Source organism: Ambystoma mexicanum, chromosome 12 (genome assembly GCF_040938575.1).
Source record: "Ambystoma mexicanum isolate Mex_15411 chromosome 12, UKY_AmexF1_1, whole genome shotgun sequence".
NCBI classification, from domain to species: domain Eukaryota; kingdom Metazoa; phylum Chordata; class Amphibia; order Caudata; family Ambystomatidae; genus Ambystoma; species Ambystoma mexicanum.
In genome coordinates this window covers 470,028,276-470,052,642 of record NC_090936.1, presented here as the reverse complement: position 1 = coordinate 470,052,642, position 24,367 = coordinate 470,028,276, and the positions used below count along the sequence as shown (strand labels likewise).

Sequence of the window (24,367 nt, the reverse complement as noted above, 5' to 3'; positions counted from 1 at the left end):
GACCTTCCTCTTCGCCTCTGCCTTTCCCCCTCTTCTCCCCTGCTGATCTGCTTTCTCTCTCAGCAATGCTGCACCTGGCCACCGTCTGCCTTTCGGGCCCAGGTACCTGCTCACCCTCGTCCTCCTGCACTGCCCCCTGGCCACCCCTTGCACTGGGGCCTGTATCTGTACCAGTACAGGCCCCCCCCACTCTTTGTCTGCACTGATCAGATACTCCCTATCTGACTAACCTTGCACTTGGCCTGCACAGGCTGCACTACCACTGTTTCTGATCACCGTATTTATTTATTTATTTATTTCACTTATAATTTATCGTGTCCTCTCTTATTCTCTGCACTTTCCAATTTCTCCCGCCTCCCATGCACTTTCCCCCTTTTCCCTTCCCCATGCACTTGCGCGTTCTCAATGTCACTGGGTCTAGTAAGATTGTTGTTTGTTCTCTCCACTGTTCCCCTCCCTTTGCCTGGTGCTCTGAAACACCTGTGTATGAGCGCGATATAAATAAAATATCATATCATACTGATAAACCTGCTATTCATGCAAGTCATACGTTTTGTCTCACGTATGTAATTACTACACGACTTGAAAGCAGCACTCTCACCCAGCAATCTCTCTACCCTTCCATATAAATCAAAATCGGGTGTTTTTACCCACCATGGGATGACAAACAATGAGAGCTGTGGTAAAGGTCTCGACCCCACCCCGCTGGTGTAGAAAACTGAAGTTTTAAAACGTTGTGAGAAGGTCTGAAATATCGGAGAATAAACAAAACTCCCCAACCGCCGACCACAGCACCACACCTTGTGTTTATTCTGCACCAGTGTCCACATTTGAGTTAGCGCTTTCGTTACACTGCGGTGCCAAAGCCTTGGAGTGCAATGTGCTCAGGCGGGGCGCAGTGTCAGCGCAAAGTGCCTTTTGTGAATCACATTCGGACTTTGCGCACTGCACTTTTTAGCGCAGTCACTTTGCACGGCACTACACGTTTTGTAAATCAGGCACTGTGTCTCTAAGTCGTATTAAACCATCGTGAGATGTCTCTGTTTTTTTAAAGAACTGCAGCCAGTCGAAGCATCTTGCATAAAAAACAATGATGACGTCTGGCCAGCTAACTCTACATCACTTTGCTGTCAAGCATGCGTTCTGGGTCCCTTGTTTAAATTGTTGACAGCACAAAGCTGCGGATGACAAGCAAGCTTGGTTCATGGGAGGAAAACTAGTTCAGACCACGCCTTCTAACGAAAGGAGGAGCCAGAAGAGGCAGCGGTCCGGTGACGGTTTGCAATAGCAATCCAAGTAGGCGGGCTCGTTCTAGATGTGAGAATTGAACTCTCGGAGAGAGGGGTGGAATGTCGAATAGTCTCCACTACAATCGTTGGAATCAGGGTGAGAACCCCCCGCTGCTTTACTGTAAGTTGGTTGAGTCCAGGCGGCCGACGGGGCTGCTAGTTTCTCGGCCCAGTGTGCGCGAGGACAGCAACGGGAGCGCCTCATCCCCACTGTTGTCCGTTTGGAGTAGAAGTAATCAATGATGGGCGACCGGCGGCAGTGAAATCGAGAACTATGGAGGAAGCTCCCCCAGCCACAGCTGAAAAGGAGCCAGAGAAGCCGGCAACAGAGCCACCGCCGCCTCCTCCGACATCGTCTGCCCCACCACCCGCTCCGCTTAACGCCGAGAACGAGGCGGAGAGCCGGCAGGGCCCTGAGGAGCGCGGCGGGGAGCGGGCCGAACTCAATCTACTGGACACCTGCGCAGTGTGCAAACAGAATATAACGTCGCGGGGGCCTTGCCTTCTGCCTTGTCTGCACTCCTTCTGCCGGCGCTGTCTCCCCCAACCTGAGCGATACGTCAGCGTGCCGGCCGGGCCCCAGCAGCCCCTGCCGTCTCCGCCTGCACAGCCGCCGCAGGCCTCCCGAGCAGTACCGGAGCCCAGCAATACCCAGGGTGAGTCACTGTGGGCGACTGTTAATATCGCGACATAACGGAGTGCACCCGCCATGTGTCGCGATAGAGTGTATTGATTCACTTTGAGGAGGCGGGTTGGGAATTAGGGGCTACTTGAATGAAACCCAAAATGTGTTTGGGTCTATTGCTTGAGAGCAAGTGTGGAGTGACAGGTAGGCGATGGGTGATAGCACTCGACCCAGTGGAATTGTCGATGCTGGAGATGTTAAGTCTTGGGCATGACTACAGTTAAGAGTGATTTCTGAGTTTTGAGCAAAAAGGGTGTGACTATTCTAGCGCCTGCAGGTGGAGTTATGGGTTGGCGCTATGTTGGTGTTTTCGGTTAAATCGGTAGCAAATTACGGGGTTAAAGCTGAGTGTGGGGTTATTAGCGCTAGACTAGTACTAATGTAGTGTTTACATGTTTCTTCCTAACGGATCGGTTCAGTAATAATTGGTGACACCCCTCCTTGTTACTACTCAAGGCTGTGGTTGTACTGAGGTTGTGGTTTATGTGATAGTTGACAAGTGCTTGGTGTGATGGTAATTCTGGCATTCATGTCCAAATGCTGATTGTTGAGGGGGGGGGGGTCATGCCTTGTGGAGCTTTGCTGTGTTGTCTTTCTTGTTTGAACTTCTTCACTGGCGCTGTCCCGTGAGCATAGTTGTTGTCTTTCCTACGACTGTAGTGGGCTATTCTTATTTCTCCCGGAGCAGGTCAGCTCTTTGTGTGGTCGCTGTGATGTTCCTCTGCCCTGCATTCAGCATCAGCCCCGGGAGGGTACGCGGCGGACAGCGCCTATGAAGTACATCAAGTCTGGTCCAGAGCGTGGTGGACCGAGGGGGCGGGAACTCTAGCTGCAAGGAGAAGAAGCTCCGAGCTGCTCACACGACAAATCACCGCAGATATCCATCATAGTTTTGAGGTGATCTGATAAGCTTTGGCGGGCGAGGACTTCCACCCAGCCTCGGCCGGGACGGGAAGACCGGACTGGCTGTATGTTTTCCACGCCAAAAATGGCCGTGTGCCGCTTTCCCTTGCTTTGTTTTGTCCCTTCATTGTGTGTGCTCTGCTCACCACTGAGCAGTCCCCCAAGATATAGTGCCATTGATTTAAACAATTTGCGGCAGCATTTATATGAATGAGTAGCCACTAACCTTCCAAGAACCCATTGCTGTTGTCTCTGTTGTGCTTCCTGATTGAAAACATACTGTTACAGATTTATTTCCTCGAGCCTGGAGATTGCCTTGTGCTTTAGGCCATTTAAAAGCGTTGCTGGTGCGGATTTTTCTTGTGAGCACAAAATTACTATAAGCTTAATGGTCTAACTGTGGGTTAACACTTTCTGATTCTTCTATCGATCTAGCACCAGCTAGCCCAGGGGCAACGAACGCGCTTGTCTTGGAAGCAAGACAAAGCTGAGCAGCACTGGTTCGAAAAAAGGTTCCGTGCTTAGAGGCTGGACTCTGGCAAGAAGCGCGATATAAGAACCCGTTTTAATTTTAATTCTGTCAACTTAAGAGCACAGGATTCTCTATAAACATATATATGTTGAACATTAAATGTTGCTGTATGTGGGTTGAATGTCAACACTTTGTTAGTAGGAGCCTTTGCTTTCTTCACTTTACTATATTAACACATTGTCAATATTTGCAAGGTAACTGTAGAGCAATATCACGCCCATGCGTTAATAGGAAGGACTTGTGAGGGAATTCCCAGTGCATTTGTGATTACATGCAAGCATTGCAAGGCTAGGAGAAGTACTTAAGGAAAAAAATAAAATCCTACCAAGTCAGGGTACTGTTATGGAGAGGGTGCAGCATCCATAGGCAATCTTGTGACTGTGCTCCCAGTTTTCATTGCACACCATTAGAGCACTCTACTAGTTCTACGGCCTTCAAACACCAGAAGAAATAATCGTCCTATAAGGTAGTCCCACGATGCTGGGCAGAATGAGGCATGCAATGCACGGTGGCACTATCCACAAGGCAGACAACCGTTTTGAAATGGTAGGAAAGCGACCTTTACGTTGACATGAATAAATCAACCTGTACACTTGTCTGTATAAGTCGTCTAATGACATAACATTGTGTAGCCGTGCTTGCTCAACTTTAATTTTGCAGTAACATCCTCGTATTACACAAATACCCGTGCCCAATTGGCTCAGCCTCGCAGCTTGTATTATTATGTTTTGATATTCTAACCTCGAGAACTTCGGAGTTATGACTTGCCTTGGCCGTGTAAGGGGGGACACGCCAAACCATAATACTTAGTAGCCACAATTGGAGGCATCACATAAATATTTTCAAGCAGGATTGGCCACGCATGATTTCTATTTTTTTCCTACACTGCCAGTGTTTCCCATTTCTTTATTTTCTTGGCTCCTCTGAGATTTACTGCTTAAGCCATGGCAGTCCCACGTTGTAACAGTTTGGATTGTATGTTGGACAAAAGCTATTTAATCCCATAACATAAGATTTGATAATTTCCGTAGATGCTTGAACACATCTCAAGACCAGGAGCAAATCCAGCTGCTAATTTATGTGGGGGTTTTGGGGTGGGCTTGGATAACCACTTAAACAGGCATTCATTCCAAGTGAACGTACGCTGCACTTTAGGAACATCAGCTTAACGTTTTCATGGAATAGTTGTCCACAATTCCCATGTACCACCACATACATCATGGATACCTTTTTAAAAATGCCCATGTTCTGCTGCACAACAGTTATCTACAGGTGAAGTAGTATCAAATACATTTCAAAGGCTTGTAATATCTGCAAGCCACTGTCCACTTAACTCACCTAACATCACTTGAGTGAAGCAGATGGTGCTGAAATAACATGCAGAAAATCTTACAAGTCATTCTCTGAATTTCTAACTTCTTTAAGCAACTGTTATTTGGCCATACTTTCAGTTTCTTCACTTTATAAACGCATTACTGCAAGTACACTAATGCAACATGAGGTGCGTCTAGAAACCAGGAATGGCTGGATTTCGCACTTGATGTGGAACAATTTACGATTGATATGAACTGTTCCAGGGTAACTCTACTTTTTAAAATTTAAAAACCCAGCCTAAACGATCTTGTGTGATCAAGCAACCTACTTTTAGTCATTGTTTGACTAACACAACTTGTTGCTATGAAAGACTGTTAGGCAAGATTGTATGCAGTACCCTGTGGGAGACTGCACCGGCCTTGTCCTCTTCGCGGTAGTTAACCCAACCTTTCGTATAAGCATGTACTACACAAGTTGGTAAAGTGACTGAGCAGCCAGACTTATCTCAAGAGCGGTCAATGTGAGCTGTAGGGTTATCACACAGAAATTCACAGTGACAAGTAAACACTTACACTCAAGGTTTCTTGATTAAATAATTATTTATTAATTTAAGTCAGTTGAATAAGCCTTCTTTAGAAAGGAGCAAAATATGTAACACAATAATATATTTTAAAAAATACACACTCCCAGTTTCAATAAATCAATAGATACCCATTTGGGATGGCACACAGATACTTCCTACACCCTGAGGTGACTTAAATAACTAGGACACAGTGGACATTGATATATCACTGGCACATTTAGCGCATTACTGAGGTTAGTGTAAAAAGGCAAAGATGAGGGAATAAAACGATGGTTAATAAATATTCTTAAGCAGGTAAGTACTTTTTGAACCTGCCAATGCAAGGTAAATTAATCCACCTCTCAGTCCTAGTAAACCGGGACCACCTTGACTTGCAGACGGCAATAGCAATAAAGTGAATACCCCAATAGCCATAATCAACACCTACTGGAATCCACAAATCATTTCAAATGAAAACTTCCTAGCAATGATGCAACATGAAATTGACGAACATATGTCGAGAAGCAAGTAGCGCATATTCCCATCTGCGGCGTCCTCAATGCTATATGTAGCAGAACAAGATCAACTCTCACTGAGAAAACACCGAAAATATGCCTCGGAGAAGCGTGGCCTCCTTTGGAAAGATTTAATGGATTCTAGGCATTTTCACAACATCGACCAGGTTTTGTTCCAGCCAAACCAGATTCCAACATGGGAAAGAGAACTTGGCAGCAACTATCGACTACATTTTTGTGTTGCATGCAATGTTACTGCTAATTACTTCCTTTGAGGTGATCCAGACAAATCCAAGCGACCACAATCTTTTGACAACAACGTGGGTTTCATCAGCATTCTGGAAACCAACCGCAATGGCAAAAATAGAAAGCAACAAAAAAGGAAATCGGCTTAGACTTACGGCTAGGAACATTGAGGAGTTAACAACTACAGAAGACAGCTCAAACCCATCAAAGTTCTGGAAACTCCCTTGAAAATTGATTACCAACCACTCCTAACGATCTACAAGGCTGGGGCAAGAAAGACAAACCAAAACCCATAATTTCGACAAATTACTGGTCGAAAAGAGATGCCGCCTCAGACAGCTAAAGAGAAAGGACGGTAAGTCAAAATTAAAGTTTCTTCAAACCAAGATACTTGAGAAAACAAAGAAATACAAGTCTTGGTTTAATGGCTACAGAGTAAGACTTTACCAACAAGACTCAGAAGCCATGTTAAAGCAGATGACTGACCACAACTCTCGGGAATTTTGGTCCCTAATTAAAACATCAGGAACCCAGACCGAAGACGCTTTGACAAATAGCGTGGGCGAAGAAACTTGGAAGATTCATTTGACAACTCTATTTCAACCACCTCCACAAACTCTGTTACCGATAGGGGACCTTAAAACCCATTGGGAAGATCTATCTAATAAAGAAGATATCGAAGCAGCCATTTATAAATTGAAAACTTCCATAGCTCCGAACCCGGACGGGGTGACTAACACACCGATCTAAAGAACCACCCGGTCTAGTGGATAAACTTCATTAGTTTGGTCTATCAAAAGGGCAAGGACTCAAAGTCTATCCCACCATCATGGACATCTTCGGTGGTGGTCCCCATCTTCAAGAAGGGCAACAAAGGAAGATCCTAGAAATTATCGCCCGATGGCCCTGCTCGACACCATTGGGAAGGTTTTAGGTTTGCTTCTACTAACGAGGTTTCAGTCATGGACTAAGTCTTCACCATGTGTTGATCCTTTCCAAGCGGGTTTTATGAAAAACTCTGGCACCTCAGTTAACATCATGCTCTTATCGTAAAAAGTAAAATCATGGAGGGTAGCCCGAGGGCGTTCCTTGCGTTTATCAATCTGACGCAAGCGTTCAACCAGGTCGATCGAGAAAGATTATGGACCCAACTTTTGGCCTGCAATTGGCCAAACAAAATTCTTCAACCAATAAGGGCATTACGCTCTGTCTGATACCACAATTAGAGTTACTCAGCCAACAAGGCCGTTTATCGGACAAAATAACCACCAAAAGAGGAGTAAGGCAACGGTGCCTCCTGCCCCCGGCATTATTCATCGCTTCTCTTGGTGACTACAAAGAATCAAGTTCCTGCGTCGGATCATTCCTGCAAAAAATTGGTTCCTCTCCTGTTATACGCAGATAATATAAAACTGCTGGACCAGACACCTATTGGCCTGCAAAGGCAACTCAACAACCTGTCTGAATACATCTGCTTGAACAACTTAGAAATCAACAAAGAGAAAACCAAGATAATGACAGTTGAAAAATCAGCGAAAAGGACAGAAATTCTAAATTGGAATCTCGAAGGAGCGCAAATCGAAAAAAAAGTCCACAAATTCAAATACCTAGTAATGCTAGATGGCTCAAGATCTGAATCTAGAATGCAACTTAACCTATGGGGAAAAACTCTAAATCTTACTACTCAAGCTCGAGTGATGGACAAAAAATTTGGCCGGTTTTCCCTTTTGCCAGTAATAAAATTCTACAAAGCAAAGGTGGTCCCTTCTATAATCTACAGGGGTGACGGAATGCCCAACATTCCAAGAGAAATATGCCAACAACTGGAAGGCAGTTTCAAATAAGGGTACCTGTAGCGCCGACGGTCCTCCAGGTGAGTAACTTGAAACGAAGCTAAAGTGAACCTCAGCAAGTGAGATTGGAGACTCTCTAATACAAGCAACTACACTATGATTAATATCACAAAATATATTTATTTAAGCTTCACTTAACAGTGTTTGTCATATTTTATTTGACATCTGCACATCAATTCCACCATTCACACCACTATTCATTCATACCCTCATAAATGTACATCTTCATAATCTATGGGTGGGTTAAGAACCCTGACAGACTCATATACTACACCAATTCTCAACACCCTTGTCTATACTCAGTAGGTGTCCAAAAAAAGCACAAATCAAATAGCAATCTGCTTATTTGATGACATCGACATATGTTTCGGTCGACTGTCGGTGGCTCCCAATTTAGTCACAGTAGTTGGCGACCTTCTTCAGGGTGGGGGTAGGTACAACCTAGCCCCAGCGTGTCATCCGGTGCGGTATCGTCTAGCATATATCTACAGAAACAATATACATCATATGGCGACTCCAATCTCTAATTTAATAAACACAATTTACTGATGTGTACACGTTCATAAATGCATATACATGCTGGCACTCATCACCAATACACACATTTTTAGGGTAGTGTCAGCGTGGGAATGGATCCTCAACCCTCGTCATCAGTTATAGAGGCCTGAAAAAAGATGATGATGAGGCACAGAATGAGCCCCATTTTCCATATTTTGGCACATTATTTATTAATTAAATGTGTCTACTGGTTCTCTTACCTAATCTTGCATTCAAGAAGGGCCCCGCAGGTCACAGCACATCTGTTAATCTCTGCACCCAATCCAAAATCGGTGGGCTGTACAACGTGGTTGCTAATCTAGAAAGAGGACAAAGTGGCGAGTTACATGCCGTCACTTCATCTAAAATCTCTATTGTCACAGAATATGGATTGTTTACTCACCAACTTTCGTGTCAATTAGTTGAATTCCTGATGTTGGTTAGTAATGCACTAGTAGCGTCATTTGAGGATGTTCAGTATAATCCCCAAGTGTGTCTGCAGCATTCCGTCTGAAAAGAGAATGCCAGCCCCCTTTAGTCGTAGTGTTAAGGCTTTTAGAGGCGCAGGCGCATTTATGAGTCAAATCAGTAAATAATGCTGACATGTTACTGGACCCTCATATTCATGTCTGTGTAATGACCTTGTAGTCATTCTGCCCAAAAGAACTCGGGCGTGCCCCTGTCTGCTAAAACCGTGGCCAGAGTCCAATGCACACTGAAAAGTGTGTATATCCATGGCTGCAATGCGCATCTAAAATGGCGAACTCAGCCCGTAGTAATAACAGAATTTATTTTTGCACAATTGAAAACACGCCTCCATTAGTTCCATGTGTCGCGCGTTGTAAACAAGTTCATACTGTCCATGAGCGCATTCTCATGTGCAGCGATACAGTAATATAATAAACCACAGCCCAGAATGGCCATGCAGCTCGTATATCCCTTCATACACATATAAGGATTCAAAGTACTTACTTGTCTGCAAACCGTGCGGCTGGGCATCTATGTCCAAACTGTCCAGCGGCTGCACACTGAACACCTCGTAAGAAAGTGGGCGTGGCTTACTGCATCAATATATGCAGAAGCATGAAGGAAGGACTGCCCAGAGTGCCTTATGGGAAACGTAGTCCCCAAAGTGTGTTAAGGGCATTGACTGTAAATAATTACATGCGCTTGCTGCTGGATCTCAGTTTTTTGCATGGACCTGCTTGGAATAGAGAGGTGTAAACAAGATTTTACAACCCATGAAGAAAATTTCTTAACAAAATTGAATCAACATTTTTTTTCAATGAAAGCCCCGAGTCTAGGCATGTCACGGACAGGTGTAGCATAAGCCATCCTCTCGCTTAGTACGTGACTGAAGGATCATGAGTAGCCCAAAGTATATGACCTAGTTCTCCCAGAGTGAAACTCACAGGAGACTATACAGTTTAGGCTCAAACTAATGAGATTCTTAATGAAGGGTCGGATGCTACCTGTCCCCGTAATGCACAGGGGGTATTCCCCCCCCCTCATTGGGGGATATATAAAAATGTCTTCACTCTGTCAATGTACAGGGTACACACTCAAGTCATATGGTGGGGACTACAAGTGGACACACAGCGGGGTGCCTATATTGGCATGTAATGAGGCACTCAAAGTGTCTAACCTGTAACCAATTTATTCATTTGAACTGTTGAGACAGTTCTTTACGGTATCCAAAGAATGGATCCATCTTTGTTCCACCCGATGTAGCATTTTTGTCATGTCACCTCCTCGGGTTGGCTTTTTTTATGGTCTGTAAGACAAACTATCTCATGTCTTTGTCAGTATGCCCCATTTTTTCAAAATGTTCAACTAACGCTTTATCTCGTACCTTATTTCTGATACACGAGCGGTGTTCCGAAATCCTTTGAACAATTAACACACAGGGATTTTCCTCAATTCCACATTACCTCAGAAAGCGGGTATGTGTCCTTTCTGTTACCAGAGGGATACTATAACACACAAAACAGACTAAGGAACAAAAAAACTTTACCAGAACTATTTATTATGTTGTGCAATTAATGCAACCCTAACTCTTTCCCTGCAGGGAGTACACTGTGCTACCCCTGCCTGATGTTTCTAGCCCTAAAAAAACACACTAATAAGCCGACTATCGGCAAGACATACATGGGGACTATTCATACCCTATGTTACAAAATGAGAAAACATATTCGCAATAAACTACCACAATACATTTCATACGTCTAAATTTCATCAGTCCAAACAGTTAAAACCAAAACAGTTACGGGAAAAACCATTTCCCGGCTGCACCCTTGGATGAAACAGACAGGTCACGTGGGACTCGGCGTCACACTCTTCGACAATTTAATTGCCCTCCGTGAGGTGTGTCTGGTTGATCCAGGAGTAATTTCTTAAAACATTTTATCAAAAAATATATATGTGTCGCACAAACTCTCAGCACAAAAATGCACTTTATATTCGACTCATTTCTTTGCAAGTGCATGAACCCTTCTCTTGTGCGAGAGTATATAACACCTTTATAATAGGAAACTTGAGTTCTCTGAGATTAATTCAAACAATTTATATTTAAAAGTGCATAAGTCCACTTGTGTCACTCTAAATAGGGTGACATCTGTGTATCTGGTCGACCGGTTTCAATGATGTCTTGCGTGTATCATATTCTTCAGGACCCATTATTGCTTCTTTCGACCCAATCAGCAAACCCCGAAGAGGCGAGATTGCGACATATCCTATGGAAAATGGGAGAATGTCAAAAATGACTTCTCTCGTATGTGGGAGGGAAAAAGGATACGGCATTTCTTAATGACTCTTACTGGTGGAATAAAGTGATTTTACTTTCCAAAATGCTCAACTAGTCAATTTGTGACATTATAAAAAGAGACTCTCTTCACCCTGCCCCATCACCAAAGAGTGCACGATATTGTTTCTAAAGAGGTGAGCTCATACCTGTCCAATGACACACCTTTCTTGTGGTTTTTTCCACGTATAGTAAGTTGCATGGGCACGAGATAATGTAGATGGAATTTTTGGTAAAACAATTTGTGTGGCCTTTCAATAGTCACTTTTTGTTTGTCTCATAATCAAATGATTTCCTTGTTTCCGTAAACGGGCATGCTACACAATGGCCACATTTATAGTGTCCTGTGATAGCTGTTAAACCCCATTGATTCCTTACTGTGTGGTCTAATTCAGTTTCTGCATATGTATGAACCAGCTTCTGTCGTAAGTTCATGTTACGCTTAAATGCGAACATAGGTCTGTTGGCTAAAGTGCCTGCTTGTTTCACTAAGTTCCAGTTTTTGTTAATGCTTTTCTTGAGTGCATTGCTGATAGGGGAGAAAGTTGATACACAGATCAATCTTTCATTCTTCGCCTTCTCTTTATGAGCAAGGCAAATCTCACAATGGGTATTAAATGCACGTTTATAGTGTTTTGGGTACCCCCTATCAATCAATGTGTCCTGTAGTTTGATTGAAAGAGCAGAGTTTGTTGATCAATCGCTACAGTTCCTTCTGATGCAAAGGAACTGCCCGTATGGTAAATTCGATTTCAATCCTGCCGGATGAAAACTCGAAAAATGTAATAACGGATTATCCGTTGGTTTTCTGTACAGGGGCGATTCCAGATGTTCACTCTTTTTTTCAAAATCAGTAAATCCAAAAAACTCACTTGGGTCAAGTTCCATTCCATAGTGAAACTTATATTTGGATTGCATGCGTTAACCCATTCAAAGAAAACTAGAAGCGACGACACCTGACCCCTTCATATGAAGAACATGTTGTCAATTAAGCGTTTCCATATCATCAGATTGTTTCCAAAAGTTTGTTGTTTGAGAGTGTTCTCAGGGCCTACAATGTATTCATTTTCAAAATTTGCCATGTATCGGTTGGCCGCGAACGTGGCCCCCATACTTACACCTCCTAAATTGTTTATACATGTTTTTGTAAAAGAGGAAAAAGTTTCCACACATGGCCAGACATGCGCACTCTAGTATAAACCCTGTGGGGGGTGGGGGTTAGGGGTCTCTCGCGTGTCTCCAGTATTGTTCTCCAGACCTCCAAGCATTGCATCTGAGGAATTGACGTGTAAAGTGATGCAACGTCCAAGGTGAATAAAATATCACCAGGCTCGATGATGATGGTGTTATTAATGGTATGTATCATAGCTGTCGTGTCTTTTATGTATGCTGGCATGCGTTCTACAAACGGTTTCAAAAAGAACTCTGTATAAATGGACAACGGTTCCAACAAGGAATCAATAGCTGAGACTATATGTCTCCCTTGAGGATGTTCAAGTTTTTATGCACTTTGGTGAGTATGTAGAATGCACCTTTTCTGGTGTGGGTTTTAGACAAAGATGTGTGTTCTTCCTTGCTTATCCACTCTTCCTCCAGGGCATATTTCATTGTTGGAGATTTCCTCTTGTAGAGTCTTGGTGGGATCTTGTTCTAATCTTCTGTATGATCTTTCTTCGCCTAATAATATCAGGCATTCCTCATCGTATTTATCTGTGTCCATTAATACAATGCAGCCTCCTTTGTCGGCGGGCTTGATGGTCAATTGAGAGTTTTCACATAGTTTCTACAAAGCTTCTCGTTCCTCTCTTTTCAAATTATCTTGATGGTAAAAGCATCTTGGACTTGTTTGTTCACAATGTTTTCAAATGCCATAATTTCAGGAGGACAGACGTGTGGTGGGGTGTGAAGTGCGATTTCACTTTGAGACCGGTTAAGTTTTTCATCTCGTCTTGGTCGTTGCAATTTTCCTTGCTCCCTGTCGATAGACTCAGTAGAAACACCTCAAAATAGTGTTTCAAACAGATCTTAAGGAAAAATCGATGAAGTTCAATTTAACAGGAGAAAGGGTCCACTTTGGATACTGGTACGAATTAAAGGCCTTTTGACATTGGATCAAGCTCAGCGGTAGTCCAAATTATGGATGATAAATAAAAAATCGGCATCCTGTCAGTTTTTATTGGTTCTTGTACCATTGTCTCTTTCGGACCCCTGGTCCCAATTGCTGTCTTTGTCTGGGGCGTCCTCTTTGTCCACCCCCTCCGGAAAAAACCTGGCTGTTGACCACAGGTGTTTGCTGTGTTTGTGCCCCACTTGATCCGAATCGCTTGATGATCCAGGCGTGTTTGAAAAATTAACGTATCTGTTGGGTCTACGATTATATGGGCCGGTGGTGGTTTCAGTATAGAAACCCACAGGCAAATGCTGATATTTTTTCTTCCTTATAATTGTTCAGATCTTTCTTGAGTTTGTTAATTTTACGATCTAGGTTAAGTTGTTAACATTTTTCAATTCATCTTCCAGATTCTTAAGTAATAGTTTTGCATCTTTGACTGATTTTATTTTCTGAGAATGCTTTTTCTAGGCGTTCTAGGTCTTCATTCTGTGCCTTTGCTTCTTCTTTGGCAGTTTCTATAATCAGAATTATGAAATCCCTGGAACACTTTATTACAGAGACCACTAACATTTTTTTGAAATCTCTGGTTTTCAATAAACAACCTTGGAATTATTCTCATGTACTAAGCGAGAGCATGGCTTATGCTACACCTGTCAGTGACATGCCTAGACTCTGGGCTTTCATCGAAAAAAAAGTTTATTCAATTTTGTTAAGAAATCTTCTTCGTGGGTTGTAACATCTTGTTTACACCCCTCTATTCCACACAGGGCCATGCAAAAAAGGTGAGATCCAGCAGCAAGCGCATGTAATTATTTACTGTCCATGCCCTTTACACACTTTGGGGACTACGTTTCCCATAAGGCACTCTGGGCAGTCCTTCCTTCATGCTTCTGCATGTCTTGATGCAGGAAGCCACGCCCACTTCTTACGGGCGTGTGCAGCGCCTGGATAGTTTGTACGTAGAGCTGCCCAGCCGCAAGGTTTGCAGACGAGTAAGTACTTTGAATCCTTATGTGTATGAAGGGATATACGAGCCGCATGGCCATTTTGCACTGTGGTTTATTATATTACCATATCGCTGCACATGAAAACGTGTTCATGGATAGTATGCACTGGTTTACATCGCGCGACACATGGAACTAATGGATGTGTGTTTTTAATTTTGCAAAAACAAATTCTGTTATTACTACGGGCTGAATTCGCTATTTTAGATGCGCATTGCGGTCATGGATATACACACTTTTCAGTGTGCATTGGACTTTGGCCACAGTTTTAGCAGGCAAGGACATGCCTGAGTTCTTTTGGGCAGAATGACTGTAGCCATTACACGGACATGAATATGAGGGTCCAGTAACATGTCAGCATTATTAACTACTTTGACTCGTAAAGGCGCCCGCCCGCGCCTCTAAAAGCCATAAAAGTATAACTAATGGGGGCTGGCATTCTCTTTTCAGACGGAATGCTGCAGACCCCCTTGGGGATTATACTCAATATCCTTAAATGACGCTACTAGTACTCTGCATCTACTAATTGTAAAGTGCGTTACTAACCAACATCAGGAATTCAACTAATTGACACGCAAGTTGGTGAGTAAACAATCCATTTTCTGTGACAATAGAGATTTAAGATGAAGTGACGGCATGTAACTCGCCACTTTGTCCTCCTTTCTAGATTAGCAACCACATTGTACAGCCCACTGATTTCGGATTGGGTGCAGGGATTAACAGATGTGCTGTGACCTGCGGGGCCCTTCTTGAATGCAAGATTAGGTAAGGAAACCAGTAGACAGATTTAATAAATAATGTGCTAAAATATGGAAAATGGGGCTCATTCCGTGCCTCGTCTTCTTTTATCAGGCTTCTGTAACTGATATCTAAGAGGGTTGAGGATCCATTTCCACGCTGACACTACCCCAAAAATGTGTGTATTGGTGGTGAGTGTCAGCATGTATATGCATTTATGAATGTACACACATCAGTAAATTGTGTTTATTAAAGTAGAGATTAGAGTCGCCATATGATGGTATATTGTGTTTGTTTTAGATATATGCTAGAGGACACCCCTCCCCCCCACCGGATGACACGCTGGGGCTATGTTCTACCTGCCCCCAACCTGAAGAAGGTCGCCAACTACTCTGGCTAAATTCGGAGCCACCAGCAGTCGACATAAACATATGTCGATGTCATCAAATAAGCAGAATGCTATTTGATTAGTGCTTTTTTTTTTTTTTTACACCTACTGAGTATAGAGATAGGTGTTAAGAATTGGTGTAGTATATGAGTCTGTCAGGGGTCTTAACCAACCCATAGAGTGTGAAGATGTACATTTATGAGGGTATGAATGAATGGTGGAATTGATCTGCAGATGTCGAAGAAATATGACAAACGCTGTTAAGTGAAGCGTAAATAAATATATTTTGTGATATTAATTATAGTGTACTTGCTTGTATTAGAGAGTCTCCAATCTCACTTGCTAAAAACTGGAAGGCTACTTTTGGAGGTCGGTTTAAAATTTTCCTAAATCAACTTCGACTCCAGCGATAAGAAGGGAATTGGGTTTGCTGTTATTGAAAGCTACAGTAGAGTCAAGTGCCATGCTGCTCTTCAGAAAAACCATACTAACGGAAAGTCCACCTTTGTACCGCTTGATCAACAACGAAGCGAAAAGTGACCGCTGCAAAAAGCTGACCAATTGGGCCAACACAAAAAACCCCCAACTGGCATCTATACAGTGTACTTAGGAAGACCTTACCCAGAACCCACAGAGGATCAAAAATAAAATGGAGGAGGTTGATTGTTTTTCCCCGCTAGTTCTTCAGTCGAGATCCAAACTCCTTAGCCACCTCCCATTGTTTACAAAAAAAGAAACCATACTCAAGACTTCATCAAAAAATTCCCCAACAAAACTCTGACATGTTTTCCTGAGAGCACGTTTCAACCTACTGACTACAAATGAAATCTTGTTTGTCTGAGGCCTTTCGAACACCCGTGCATGCAGATTATGCAACGATCACACGCAGACGGTCTGTAAGACACCTACTCATGTCATGCTCAGCAACCCAATGTCTCAAACGCGTACTTAAAGCCATTAACATCCCCATTTACTCTATGCGAGGAAGAAACCTGGTGGATCCGCCTGATGAGCGGAGAGAAGACAGAATGGACAATTGCAATGGCAAAAATCCTAAAAAATGCCTTGGGTGAAATCGACAAGCTCAAAGAAAACCACTCATAACAACTCATTTTGATACCACCTGCAGACTTGATACAGCACATAAGCTTCACCTTTTGCTCTACTTTGAAACTTTTAGAAGCTGCACAGTGTGAAGTACTTAAAGAACAATCGCACGACTTATAAACAAATCATTAACTGATTCATACAAGTCAAAAAATAAAATTAACCCTTTCCTGAGGGATAGTTAAAGCACCAAGTCAGAGGTAAGAGTCTTTCAGGGAGCTAGGACAGCCAATGTTAATTGAACAAAAGTCTAGGTGAGCTGAAGCACTTCTTGCACGATGTTTTAGAAGTCTTGGTAGAAAATGAAATCGCTGTAGGGTCACAAGCTGGGAGGCTTGTGAGGGGCAACTCTGCAAAAGCAACCAAAACAAATCTCAACTGAGGGCTAGTGTTAGTGCCCACCCTGTCTAACATGTGTAAAAATGAATAAGACAGACACTCCTTGGACAGGGAATAAGGCACAAAAGCGCAGGCTGCGAGAGTTCCAAGGAAGGTTTATCTAGATCTCTGAGAGCGCTCTGACCCCATCAAAGTTACAACACATTTATATAGTACATCTACATTTTTGACATATGATGCTACGTTGGACCAGGATTGGTCAGCCGTGGTGGTGACTTAGGTGTGGGCATCATCTCCTCCTCCGGGTTGGCTGCTTGGTTGGCGGGAGGATTGACGTCAGACATTGTGCTCCGGATGGGTGAAGGTCAGGTCGCTGTGAAACACGGTGGTCACTATCTAAGCTAAGAAAATACATTCTGAATAATGCATGCACTAAATAACAGTTGATCAAAAGACTCTTAGTAGTGTATGATGTCGTTATACAAATCACTCAAGGGCTTGCACCATCTACACATTTGGGTTACACAGGTCACAGGCTTAAGAGCCTTGACCACTAGAATACTGTCATTGAACTATAGGGTTAGTCTCACAAGAATCTCGGGTATGTGGCATTTGTTAGTACTGGGCACGATATACTGCACCGGGGTCTAATGTTAGCTGGGGGGGGTCTGTTGGGTGGGCTTCATAGCGAGATTGGCAGTCTGGCACATGAAAGGGATGCCTTGCAAGGACACAGGGTTAGAATGGTAATAAGTTTCGATTGGCGAGGGTAAGAGGGCAAGGACACTTTTGTGGAGATGGACGAGCTCCGTGCTTGGCTCATGTCGGTTCACATGCAGGAAGTGATCTCACAGGAAAAGGGATGTGTTACATTCATTATTTGTTGCAAGCAGCTCCGGCCTCAGCGTGAGAATGGAGTCAGAGTTTTCCAGTTGGTGTGGGGACAAGGGTGGGGGTTATGTGCTCCAGGCTGCGGCGGCGGCAAAGGGGAGAGATGCGTTTTGTACTATCGCAGTGAGGCCTAGTTATCAAGATGGAGTCGAAAGGGGGTACAGAAAATGGATGCCCTGTGTCCTGCTCGGTGGTGCCCATCTACGCTAATCTAACTAAAAGTTAGTATCGCATAAGGGCAAGTGGCGTACCCACCACTTGGAGGCACTTGGTCCAAGTTCGGTTCTGAGAAGTGACGGTAGAGAGGGGCCCATTGGCCCCTCGCTCCCACACATTCCCCCCTTTCGTTATATCTAAAGTAACAAATTCTTCTACTTTTTATTCCTTTCATTTTCCCTTTGGTAGTACTCCACCTCTGCCACCGCCTCGTCCCACGCAGGGGTACCTTTTATGGGCATCCAAGCTCTGCAGACGCTTCTTAGGCTGTTCCCTCTTCTGGCATATTCATCTGGGGTACACATTAAATAAATACCTCCATCCCCATCTAGATCTACCCATACTTCTTGGTACCATTGCAACTCTCTTGGCTCCTTTTATTGTCGTGTAATGCAAATTATCCACTATGTCCCCATATTGCCTGTAAATTGCTGTCATTCTGTACTGTGGTGTGGTGTACTCCCCTGTTTGCATTTGTGCATCTATCATGGTAGTTACCGTTGTCGGTCGGCCCATTGTCACCATCATCATAGCCGAGGTTGGCATGCTTTTCTCACAACACCGCAGTCCCAGTTGGCACACACAAAAGAACAAGAGCACAAAAACAATGATGGGGACCAGTATTTTCATTGCCACATTTACCCATGATGGTATCCAGCTGAACAAATTGTTGAACCATGTACTTTCCTCTGCTCCTCCATCTCTCATCCTCTCCCCTAGGTTGTGTACTGCGCTTATCACATTGGAGAGTGTCCTGTTATCAGCGTCTTCAGTTGGCACGAATGTGCAACACACCCCCCCAATTTTTCGGCAAACACCACCGTCCATCGCCGTGAGGAGATCAAGGACGTATTGATTTTGCATTGTCATTAGGCGCAACGCACAGAGTTCTATCTTCATAACGTAGAACCCCTCTTCAGTGTCGTTAGCCAATTGAATGAGCTCCCAGCGCACGATCTGCAACCATTTGGCGTTTGCTTGTGCTTGTAGTCCAGGGGCGAGAAGTGAGGCAAAGAATGTCTCGGCTGATGAGAAGAGCTTTTATTTCTGCAGGATCTCGGCAAGTAGTTTTGATGATTCGGATGAGATGTAATTGGAGGATCTTTTACTTCGTGTCAATCTTTTCTTTAGTTCATATTCTGACAATGGTTCATACGCTGGAGCATCTGTTCGCGTTAGTTGGGGCGCTGCCGATGGTTCAGCCGATTGCCCTGCTGCCGATATGCCAGCCGATTGCTCTGCTGCCGATATGCCAGCCGATTGCTCTGCTGCCGATATGCCAGCCGATTGCTCTGTTTCCCCTTGGATGTGGCTCTCCGGTATTACCATCAGGGCTGTGTGGAGGGTTGCTAAATCACAAGTTCCTTTCCACGATGCAGGGAGGTGCAGATAAGCTTGTTTGCTGCAAACCCAATACATGTCCATTAGTGCGGCTGTGCCTTTCTTCATGTCGGGAATTATTAGTCTTGTTACATTTCCTTGCTTCCCCCATGTTCACTTTTCCTTCCCCGTGGAAACACAGTTCATGTGGCACTTCTTTTTATATTTTGATAGGTTTTTATAGTGCTGTGACTCATGTTAGCTTTGCCACGTGTTGTGACCAGATGTGGTTACATGCCCCTTTTATCCATTGGAAAGTGTCGTTTGGTAGGCCTCGAAGCGCTTCTGCTTTGCACTTTATTGTTTCTTCGTGACATTTATTGTCTGCAAATCGTGTCCCCTTGAATGGTTCTTCGAGGCAAACTACTCCTTGACGTCGGCTTGTGCATGTTTTCTCGTTCTCCAGCTTATCCAATGTGACAGTGTGCACCTGGAATGTGCTCTTTATTCTGCATAGAACCAGATGAATCAAACATTGGGCCTCCGACAAGGGCACTTCCTGCGGTACTAACATTTTAGGTGTTCCTTATGCGTGCAGGATGAGTCGGCAGACGTAGCAACTCTCATTTGTTGCTTGCTTCGCCGTGGCACTCATGTCAGAATACCATTTATTCGATTGATCAGGGTGGCGGGGATCTTCTATTTCATCTAATCCCAGGTCGTGATAAATGTCGTATCTTTTCCCTCCTGCCGCCCTTTTCCTCCTCCTCCTCCTCCCTTCCTGATCATTGTTTTTCACCTTTTTGTAATGTATTGGAAACATCCCAGCCCATGTTGTGTCATTACTATTCAATATGGCATATGTATCATCATCATCATCAGTAGCAGCAATTTTGTCCGAGGTAGAGTATATGGTTGTGCATTAATACTAGTGTTAATTAAATAATTTGTCCAATAATAATCTCCATCATATTCGTTATATCCATAAGCATCACTCGAGTTTACATTGAAACGTAACATTGGCACACTTGTTGATTCCACAGTGATGTACTCTGAGGGGTGCATTCCATCTTTTTTGTTAACATTAAGTCCATGTGACTCCTGCCATATTGTCCTTACCCCAGTCCATATCATTTGTGATCCTTCTTTTATCAAGTTAGCCCCGCTCCCCCCTCTTTGCATGTCATCAACAAGAGATAAAAGGGTGTAGTACCATGCTGCAAAAAACACCATTACCGACATAAAAATTGCAGCACACTTCAAAATGCATTCAACATCACTGAACCTTTTAGCCCTAATGGCGACCCTATTGCTATCTAACATTAATTCGCTCTCTCCGATTGTGGGTCGTTGAGCCATTGTTCACCTGGAGGGGCGATATAAATGTGATAAGTCACCATAATATATACAATTATTTACAGTCTTGCTCAACTTCACATTTAATCATTATTTTCAGTCAGGCTTGTTCTGTTACTCTTTTGTTCATGTTCTTTTACTGTAGAGACAGCCATTAAAAATGAAGGTTGGAGATAGAGGGGGAGAGATAGGTGAGGTTAGTTAGTATGCTTGGTCTATTGAAGAGAGTGGGGAAGAGGCAGGAAAGAAGGAAGGAGGAAGCAAGTTGTGCAGAACAAAATACATATCATTTTTATCTCTACATGTTCTTTTACGGACTCTTGTTATTTTCCTACGACTTTGTTTGTGGTCCCAGTGGCGTTGTCTTGCTCTTCTGGGGGGATTGTACTACTGTGTGCCCTCCTCACATCGGATAGGTGCACCCAATACTTCAATCCCTTCACTTTCACCGCGGTGGGTGTACTATAAATGACTTCATAGGGGCCATGAAACGTGGGTGAGTTCCACCTTCTCACAAAGCTGCAGACATATACATGTGCCCCCGGCATTAATGGCCCGCTTGTACTGTCTGCGGCCGGCGTAGTAGTATCAGTCATCACATTTTCAGTAAAAGGCGGTGCTATTTGTCGAGCTGTGCTGCGTACTGCGTGTGTTAAGTGAGTTAGGTATTACTTGAACTCTTCCCCGAGCACTGTGGCAGCCCTGTGCGCATCCGAGGCTCATCTGATTGGGGATACTGGTGTGTGTGAATACGCCTCCCAGTCACAATTTCATGGGGGCTTAGGTGGTGGTCTTTGCACGGTTGCTTCCTGAGTTGGAACAGTGCTAGGGGTAAGCAATAAACCCAGTTCTTTAATGTGTTACACAATTTAGACAACTTACTCTTTAGTAGCCCGTTGATCTTTTCTACCACCCCATTCGCCATTGGGTGATAAATCGAGCATAATTTGTGCTTCACCCCAAAAGTGATGTCACTTCCTTAAAGAGGTAATTCACAAAATGCGTGCCATTATCTGATCTAATGACGTCGCATAACCCTCATCGCGAAAACACCTCCCGCATGAGGAATTTGGCTGCACATTTTGCGTTTGGGTGGGGACATGGGCCTGCTTCCACCCACCTTGAAAAGGGACACACCACCACAATCGGATATCTTGCTCCGTTACACCGTTCTCCCATATCAGCATAATCTATGTGGAGCTCTCTAAATGGTCCTGTTGGTCGGGGCAAAGTACCACGCAGTGTTCTTAATGTTATTCCAGTATTATATGTTTGGCATGCTATACATTCTACAATGAATTTTGACAGGTGCTCTTGTAAGTTGGGGACGAACCAGTGTTCTTGGATGTCTGCAGCAATATGTTGTTTTGCTATATGGCCGGGGAAATGCAACTACTGGAATGCTATCTCCAGTAATTCTATGTGCATTGCAACCTTTCCTGTCGTCTCTTGTCTCCAAATGAGATCTGTGGCTGATTGTGTACATCCTCGTTTGCTCCACAGCTCTTGCTCCTCTTGGGATGCACGTTTTTGTAATTCTATTATCTGTGCTATTGGGGTATTATTGTATGCTTCTTCTCGTGGGTCTATCGTAGTTGCTTTTGTGATGCACTCAAGTGCTGGTGTCATATTGAAATACGAGGCCTCCTTCGCGGCTGCGTCAGCTGCCGCGTTTCCCAATGAGATTGCGTCTGTGTTGTTGGTATGGGCTTGGCACTTCACCACTGCCACTACTGATGGTACTGCTAATGCATCAATCATTTCATCTAACAATTTTGCATGCTGTACTGGAGAACCATCTGCCCTCCTGAATCCCTGAGTGCACTGTGGTAGTTGCATAGGCTGAGTCTGAGTATATTGTCACTGCACAGCCTTTAGCAGTGCGCAGTGCTTCAATCAATGCAGTTAATTCTGCCGCCTGTGCTGAATAGTGGGATGGAAGGCGCTTTTGCACAATTGTCTCATATTCATCTTCCTCCATGCGCACTACCGCCATTCCGACGTGTTTTTCTCCTGTCTCGGGGTCTATTGATGCTGACCCATCTATGAAGTATATTTCCCCCTCCTGTAGAGCATTCTCACTTGCATTGGGGATATCGTCACCTTCCCCCTCATACGTGGCACAATCGTGTTCTTGTATGTCCTCTGTCGTGCATGGCTCTGTAATAAATGTTGCAGGGGTTACTTTCTTGCACCTCACAACGTGTACATTGGGGCTTGAGATTATTACTTCATACGCTGTTGCTCGTTGGGTCGTTAGTGTTGATTTTGTTCGCTCAAGGATGGCGAACAAAGAATGCTCCGCATATAGTGGTACCGAACATCCCATGACAATGGTGGTGCTTTTTTCAATCGCGAACTCCGCAGCTGCAAGGGCCTGTTCGCACGCGAAATGACCTTGCATTACTGGATCTAGTGTCCCACTGTAGTAAGCCAATGGTTTGTGACCTAGTGATGTCTTCTGTGTTAGTACTGCTGTCATCAGTGTCCCATTGCAGTGGGAAAACAAGAAAAATTCCCTCTGGTGATCTGGGTTCGCGAGGACTGGGGCGTCTGGGATAAGGTCTTTTAATTTGTAGTAAGGGGCGTGTGTATGCAGCATAATCAAGGATCCGAGCTCGGCAATAATTACAAATGCCAAGACATTTTTGCATGTCTTTCACAGTTTTTGGTATTATGTTGCGTATAGCAGCTGCTCGGTCTGGGAGTATTCACTACCCATCTTTTGATATCACCTGCCCGAGGTATACAACCTCGGCAAGGCAGTATTTCAATTTTCCCTTTGTCCACCTTGTATCCTTTGGCAGCTAGCACATTCAGTAGTGTTATCGAGTCTTCTCAACACTTTTCTTCTGTATGGCTACAGATGAGCAAATCGTCTACATATTGAATGATGGTGCTCTCTACATCTGTTTCCAATGTCTTCCCTCAATACCCTGTTAAAAATGCTGGGGCTTTCGCAATATCCCTGTGGGAGTCTGCAATGTTCATACCTGTTGCTCCCTAATGTGAATGCTGTCAGGTATCGGGATCCTGGGTCAAGGGGTATTGAGAAGAAGGCGTTTTTCAAATCAATTACAGTAAAACACGTTGATTCTTTTGGCACACTACACAGTATTGATGCTGTGTTAGGGACTAGAGGGAACTCTTTTGAATGACGTCATTGAGTGGGCGGAGATGCTGGATCATCCTCCATGCCCCTCCCTTTGCTTTTTTGATCGGAAAAATCGCTGTATTGCATGGGGAGGTTGATGGCCCTATAATGCCTTGTTTCAGGAGTGCATTTATCGTTTCTTTAATTCCCTCCTTCGCTTCCTTTGATATGGGATATTGTTTTACTCTCGGCAGCATTGCACATGGTTTGAGTTTTATTTTTATTGGTGTCACCTCATGCAGCAGCCCTACATCGTGGGGCCCAGTAGTCCAAATTTTTCAGGTGCTACCTTTGTCATGTCTTCCTCAAATATAGTCCGTGGCGCTTGCTGGCCATCAATGGGTTATGTACCTCTCTGTATTGGACCATAATATCACATGGTATGCTTATTTCTCCATCATCCTCACCATCGGTGAACAATTCCTCATCTGTTATGTCTCGTAGCATTACATTTGGGTCTATGCATAACACAGTCCTCCACTCGCACCCCTGTGCGCCCAGCCCT

The 24,367-nt window shown here is 44.0% G+C and overlaps 1 protein-coding gene across 1 annotated transcript in view; it reads left to right on the top strand.

Annotated features, from left to right (window-relative positions):
* Positions 1-1,223: 1,223 nt before the first annotated feature.
* Positions 1,224-24,367, top strand: part of TRIM24 (tripartite motif containing 24) — a 1,617,419-nt gene continuing 1,594,275 nt past the window's right edge. The window contains exon 1 of the mRNA XM_069628744.1: positions 1,224-1,945. Within this exon, the coding sequence (XP_069484845.1) occupies positions 1,564-1,945 (382 nt within the window). The 5' untranslated portion in view covers positions 1,224-1,563. The remainder of the gene's footprint in view (positions 1,946-24,367) is intronic.